Genomic DNA, 7,500 nt, shown 5'->3' with positions numbered 1-7,500 from the left:
TCTACAAATAAAATGTATGTGAGAGAGAGAGACAGTGACTGTGAGAGGGAGACACTGGGAGAACAGTAGTTTTCTCTCATGACCTGCAGGCGTGAAGCGTGAGTAACCCAGCAAGGAAAAAAAGAAGAAAAACAAACAACTGAAGGAGAAATGAGCTGGAGCGAGTGTGGAGAGAACTGCTCTTCACTGAGCACGCTCCCAGCTAACCAAGCCACTGCCACTTTATCTAAAGTAACTGGCAGAGGGAGAGGAAGATTGCAGGTTGGGTTTATTTCCTGTTTCCACTGGATCCCATCCCATCCATCCCTCCCTCCCTTATCCTGTCCTCGGGTTGGCTGTCAGCTCTAATCCGTGGAACCGACTTGCTTGTGATGTTCTGCAGTCCAGCGTTCTCTGCTCCAGCTCCAAAATGTTCCATCTTTACCACGCCGTTCACACACACTCTTTCCACACCCAACAGTTTATTATCGATGTTGGAAACCCAGAGGCTGTATTCGCTGTTATGGTGAGTTTCATAGCTGGTAAAGTTCAAACTTCACCTGGTCTATTGAAGAGTTCACTTCTCTTCAATACGTAGATGGCATATGTGCTCATTACATCATAGACCAGAAGTAAACTCTGCAGGCACACTGGTCTTCTTCTCTGTGATACGTGTAGGAGGAAGGCCTCTAGACTGAGAGGTTTCCACAGTGGTGTATCTTATTTATGTCCTTGGAGAGCCACAGTGCTGCATCTGAATCAGCTGAAATGAAAGCTTTGGTAAGTAGCCACTCAGATGAATTGGGTGTGCTAAGTCAGGGAGAACCCTGTATTGCTGTGGCCCCCCAGGACTGGGGTCCAGGTCCCCTGTAGAGCAGTCAGTAGCGTTCTAGAGCTTTCCACTGCAGCACTCTGTTAGGATGTGTAGACATTAGATCCAATGTGCTCTGTTTTTAGAATGCTCTATATTGGAGCCAAGCTGCAGTGTTGCTCTGGGTTAGATCCATTGTGCTCTGTTCTTTTAGAATGCTCTATATTAGAGCCAAGCTGCAGTGTTGCTCTGGGTTAGATCCATTGTGCTCTGTTCTTTTAGAATGCTCTATATTAGAGCCAAGCTGCAGTGTTGCTCTGGGTTAGATCCATTGTGCTCTGTTCTTTTAGAATGCACGCTGTTGCAGCTGAGCTCTGTCTGAAACGGTCTACTCATGTATGCATTCACTAATCACCACATACACAGTTCTATATAGAACACTACACTGGACAACACCAGCTTATGCTGGAAATATTTTATTGTGACCTTTCTTCATGTAAACTATCTGCAGCATCAACAATAAGTAGACAAGTGGTGCAATCACAACACAGGGAAGAAAAGCAATTTAGCACTGTTTTACATATTCATATATAGCACATTTGAAGTACTGTTTTTCTTACTTTAATAATACCTAGTTCCCATTTTATCAGTAATAACCACTGCAATACTACTGAGATACTGTAATGCTAATTTCACGGACACAACCTTTGTTCATTCTGGTTCATGGTATGTTAATATTATGTGACTGTTACTTTTGGGATAACTTTCTTTGGTAACTTTTCCCATAAGCAGTGTACAAAGGTTGTTTGCTACATTTAAGGTGCACTATGCGTAACAATATGGTGAACTATATAGAGAATGCGAATTGTCCACTGAGAATTTGGGTTACCCTTACAAAAAGCTGACACTCTAATTAGAACACTAAACAGTAAGTAGGGTGCAAAATTTGACACAGCTCTGGTTTTGTGTTCTCTATTACAGCCTGCAGTGGTCTATTAGAATGTTCTCTGTTACATGTGCTCTAGAGCATGCAGTGTTTTATTAGAATGCTCTGCATTTCATGCACCTCTGCAGCCTGCAGTGGTCTTTTAGAATGCACTGTATTACGTGCGCTCTAGAGCCTGCAGTGTTCTGTTAAAATGCTCCTTATTACATGTGCCCTAGAGCGCGCAGCATTCTTTAGTGCATGTATACTCCCAAGAAGTCCCTCCCTGCCCGCAAAGAGCAGTCGTCATAGTTACTGTCTGGGTCAGACAGACCACCAGCTATCGGTCACTCACATTCCATCCTTCTGTTTCCATTTCTACTCTCCAGACCTTGCTGTGTGTGTGTGTGTGTGTGTGTGTGTGTGTGTGTGTGTGTGTGTGTGTGTGTGTGTGTGTGTGTGTGTGTGTGTGTGTGTGTGTGTGTGTGTGTGTGTGTGTGTCTCTCTCTCTGACGACAGTGATGGCCCTGCTGCTCTCCTGCTGGTGTTGCTATGGTGACGGCAGTGAGTGCAGTGTACTGGCATGTCGTGGTTGGTTAGGAGATCTGCTGAAGTAGAGCATGAGGAGGAGAAGAGACACACACATCTGTATGTGTATGTTATGGTGTGTGTCTGTGTTCACAGTTGCGTATAGGCATCCACTCGGGCTCTGTACTGGCGGGGGTCGTGGGGGTGAAGATGCCGCGCTACTGTCTGTTTGGGAACAACGTCACACTCGCCAGCAAGTTTGAGTCAGGCAGCCAGCCACGCTGCATCAACATTAGCCCTACCACTTACCAGTGAGTACACACACATACACACACAAACACACACATCTCAGTCATACATTACCTTGGTATGCTAATTCTTTTCTTCTTTTTTATCCTCCGCTTTCTCACTCTCTCCCCAGACTCATACGTGATGATCATTCCTTTACTTTCATCCCTCGCTCCCGTCAGGAGCTTCCTGACAACTTTCCCAAAGAGATCCCAGGAATCAGCTACTTCCTGGAAGCAGGCAAGCCTCAGAGCCATGCCCCCCTTACTAGTACTCGCTCCGCCCCCATTCGGAAGGTATCCTATAACATCGGAACCATGTTTCTACGGGAGACCAGCCTCTGAGATAAACCCACCCACCTTGCAGGCTAGTGATGGCTTTGGCAACCAATAACTCTATCTCTCTGACACAGCACTCCGCCCCCAGGGGTGAATATATGAGAAGGACCAGGGGATGCGTGAATATTCACGTGATTCAAATTTGACTTTAAGGAGACTCGGGAATTTGAATACATATATATTTGAATAAATACATATATTTGCATAAAGCCTTCTGCTCCAAGATGTAGACAACAATAACAGAACACACACAGATACACTATACCCACAATAACAAATACATTATCCAAAAACACTCAAACAAGCATAAGCCGTACCAACAATAACATGCACATGCACAATTACTACATGAACGACACCAACAATACTATGTTTCTGCACAATTTTATGTACACACACTTGCACACACTCAAGCATTTACATACACTTGTAATATTCAAACACTGAAAGGTTCACACACATACACATAGCTCTCAGCACTGTAGGACATAAGACAGGATTCACATTCAAAACTGGGTGCCTTCTAATAAATAGACAATGTGAGCCCCTCCCTGCTTACAGCAGACACACACAACCCATCCCAGCTGTAATACAGATAGGCACTGCGTGTATGTTTATAATGAGACCATTGTCATCATCACATCATGTGGCTGAACAGTGGTGGACAACATACACAAATCTGGAAACCCTGGAGTAAAACCGTAGATACTCCTGGTAAAATTTTACTCAAGGTAAGGTAGACCTACAACACATTTTGACTTGAGTTTAAGTACAAAATGTATTCAAGTAAATGTACTATGGTTTTGTTTGGGTATAGCATAACTAAGGCTGGGAGGAAAACAATTCAGTGTAACAGCACAATATTTTGTGTTTAAAAATAACATTGATACATGGAGGCCTATGTATTCATATTTTATTATTTAATTATGAACATTTTTTATGTCTATTGAACTTGTTATACTTCTTAACATAATCCACTTTTTTTTTTTTTTGGTTTGTCGGTTATAAAACAAAAAATCAATTGGATGGTTTTTGGAGGGATAATCAGCAAAAGTAATGAAATGGCTTAAATTGCTTTTGTAGGGTTTCTCCTTCCCTATTTTTTTGCACCTCTGTCCTGTCTTCCTCTGATTTATGGGGATAACCTGCAGATACTAATAGTATGAATCTAGCCCTACAACCTATTCACAGCTGCTGCGGTTAGCTCATTAAAAACAGGTTCCATTCCTTAAAACGATAGCGAGCTAGCTCAGCACAGTTGTCATTTACCTCAGTGTGCTTTTCCAAATTTGATGTTAAAAGTCTTGAAGGATGAATTCCTTTGTTATTGAGACAAGCACAGCAGGCATTTGGAAATGAAGGAATCCTTCTTCTGTTCCAGAAATATAATAAATCCTTTAACTGAGCCCGTCGGTGGCGTGAGGAAGGTGATGGATTGTCTGTCATTTCTGTTTTTGTTTTTTTTTGAAGCCTTGTTTTAGATGTACTTGGCTTGTGTGCTCTTTATGTTCTTCAAGTAGTTAGGCTGCTGTTAAACATGTTAAAGCAAATTAGCCAATTAAAATACCCACAGATCCCTGACTACTGTCCTTTAGTTTAAAAAATGCATCATCAGCGACATCACCACCATCGCCCTCCTCTTTATACAATTTCTTGTCACTTTAAAAGTAACAGACTAACAGGTGTTGTATAAATATGGAGTAAAACGTGTAAATTCTTACTGTGAATGTAGGGAACGAAGTCCAAAAATATATTAAGGTAAAGTGTAAATATTAAGGTAAAGTGTAAATACTTCAAGATTGTACTTCAGAGTTCAGAAACTAAGTACATGTACCTCATTAGTGTCCACCACTGGTCCTGATGTCACGTATTACATCTTATAAAACCTTGTCTACAGATTGTGTGAGTGCATGTGTGTCTATGTGCCTATGTTTCTGTGTGTGTGTGTGTGTGTGTGTGTGTGTGTGTGTGTGTGTGTGTGTGTGTGTGTGTGTGTGTGTGTGTGTGGAGAGAAATTCATTTGATGGTTTCTGCTTGGCCATCCATTCTGTAGTCATTGAGATTAAACTCTCATCACTGTGCATCCACTCCACAGCAAATCAAGACCTATCAATCTCACCTAGCTGTCCAATCACACAAAGTCAAGAGGTGTCAATCAAACATGTTCTTCCAGTCACAACAAACCAAGAGTTTTCAGTCCGACCTGCCCCTGCACTTGCACCAACCCAAGAGCTGTCAATCATTTTTCACAGTGCCAATAAAATGAAACCTATCTTACAGTCGTGTTCCAGTGGTGCTGCTTTGTGTCTGTTCCGTGTGTAAGAGACCGCTTGAGTCTAGTTTCTGAGATAAAGAAAAAGGCAGACAGAAGACAGATGGAGAAACTGAGGTAAACACACAGAAGAGAGTTAGAGAAATAAAGGCAGACAGAAGAGATACAGATGGTGGTTTGTTTTGCATATGTAATGTATTTGCATATACTGCCTGCCTTTTTTACTTGTAAGTCATTACTTTTTTCTACAGTCCTTACAATTTTTATGACAGACTCTAAAATCAATTTGTTACACTTTAATATTCTCAATATTTGGTACTTTATTTGAGTAATGAAATTATTTCACTGACAGAAACATTTCACTGACAGTTCACATTAGAAAAGTTATACATGTCAGAAACATGTACAGATTAATGGTAGAAAGAAATGTTGATAAGTGTACAGATGATTTTGTTGCAGATTTGAAGTTTCTCAGAGAATGTGCTGTGGTTTGTTGATGGCGTTAAGGATGCAGACAAGTATGTGTGTTCGTGAGTGTGTGTGAGAATTGTGAGGTGCCACTCTAGTCTGTGGATACATGCTGTTGAAGGGCTCTTGTAGGTCACATGATGCTGTTGATAACGAATTGCCAACAAGACACCAGCATGCTTAGTGAGAGCAGGCGCACACACACACACACACACACACACACACACACACACACACACAAAAAAAAAAAAAAAAAACACGCAATGGTCTTCATTTGATTCCACTGACTGATATTGAACCTGTACCAGTGTAAAAGCTCAGTGCTTGTGTGATTTGGCAGTGCCATATGTACTACTGGAAATAAATAATGGGTTTGTGTTTAGCCTAATGAGATGCACATGAACAACAAATTATGAGAAAGTAAAAAAAAAAAGGAAAAATGAGAGTCATATTCCTGCCAAGCATATGTGCGTATGTTCCTCACAGCGAGGCTATTTTCTATTCAGGGTCTTTGTGTGTGACAAAATAAGTCCAATGACACATGAGAGAGAGCATGTTTCTCTGCTGCTTAACATAGTGTGGGGTGTATAAGTGTGTGTGTTAAGGAGGCGCACTCTGAGGTGCGTTTTACTCTCACACACATACTTATACACCCCACACCATGTTAAAAAGCAGTGGTGCTCTCTCCCTCCCTCCCTCTCTGTCATTTATCAAAAAGATACCCGCGTGGTGCTGATGTTCCTCATGAGCGCAGTGTCTATATTGCTCTCTCATTAAACTGCAGTAATGGCAGGAAATCACCAGGGCTGGAACTCTGGGCAGCAGGAAGAGTGTGGATGTGAACCTAACGGAGATGAATGACCGTGCAGCTGACATCGCCCCCACACGCACACTACCAAAGTGAGGGTATTTAAGATGGAAATGAAAACTATCCATGGACTCATTCCCCTTAGTAGTACTCTAGAACAGCAATTCATCTTTCTTCATTGGGTCGTCAGTAATCTAAGACCACTGGTGTTCAGAAACAGAGTACTAGCGATGATACAACACTGTTGTTCTAGAAAGGCGTAGCAGTGGTGAACTCTACCAGTCTAGAACGAGGGGAACGGGGTTGTTGACCAGTAAGAACCTGTCTGCATTCTGACACCATGCTGTTTGTAGTAGAGTGTCTATCTCCGAGTTCCTCATCTCTTCCTGCATGATCTCATAATATCATTACAGCAGTAATCTGGTCATTACTCATTCATTACGATCTCATCATGCTCAGCCAATCGGATTAGGCCATATAATTACAGATGCTGTAGCTGATAGCTAGGGCTGCTATAATGAAGCAGAACGGTCCGGGGCATGCCCCACTGTGTGTGTATATGAGTGTACCACAGTGTCCTACCCTGTACTCATATATGGGAGTTAAAGGTGTGTGTTCTGTTTAGTGCAGCAGTCAAGCAATCTAACAGGTGAGGGTATGCTGAGTTTAACCAAGAAAATCACAGCAAAAGAACCATATTAAAGATGCCACAGGCATCTTTGTGATGTGTGACAGCTCAGTGGTTAAGGTATTTGACTTATCATTGGACGTTTGCCAGTTCAAGCCCCACCACTGCCAAGATACCACCGTTGGGTCTCTGAGCAAGGCCCTTAACCTCAAATTGTGTTCAGTCATAATTGTAAGTCAATTTGGATAAAAGTGTCAGCTAAATTGTGTGTGTTTACAAATTAATATTGCATGATGGGATTCTGCTGGCATCTACCAGTGTCACCTCTTCAAGGTGAAGCTTTTCACCAGCCAACCTCTGTCGGCTGGTGGTTCGCACAGGAAGTAAAGAAATAATGAGCTAAAAACCACATCAAAAACACTCACCCCCCACAACAACCAAACTACCACATCGGG

The 7,500-nt window shown here is 42.1% G+C and overlaps 1 protein-coding gene across 2 annotated transcripts in view; it reads left to right on the top strand.

Moving 5' to 3' along the window:
* Positions 1-4,948, top strand: part of gucy1a2 (guanylate cyclase 1, soluble, alpha 2) — a 22,443-nt gene extending 17,495 nt beyond the window's left edge. Inside the window, exons 9-10 of one of the 2 annotated variants that reach the window (XM_035534243.2) lie at positions 2,400-2,554; positions 2,665-4,948. In XM_035534243.2, the coding sequence (XP_035390136.1) occupies positions 2,400-2,554; positions 2,665-2,875 (366 nt within the window). In that variant the 3' untranslated portion in view covers positions 2,876-4,948. Of the gene's footprint in view, positions 1-2,234; positions 2,555-2,664 lie in introns of those variants that run through there. The other variant, XM_035534244.2, reaches the window with a different exon arrangement.
* The last annotated feature ends 2,552 nt before the right edge of the window (positions 4,949-7,500 follow it).

This window comes from Electrophorus electricus, chromosome 17 (assembly GCF_041902795.1).
Source record: "Electrophorus electricus isolate QZ-2024a chromosome 17, ASM4190279v1, whole genome shotgun sequence".
Taxonomy (NCBI): domain Eukaryota; kingdom Metazoa; phylum Chordata; class Actinopteri; order Gymnotiformes; family Gymnotidae; genus Electrophorus; species Electrophorus electricus.
This window is presented reverse-complemented; position numbering and strand designations above follow the sequence as displayed.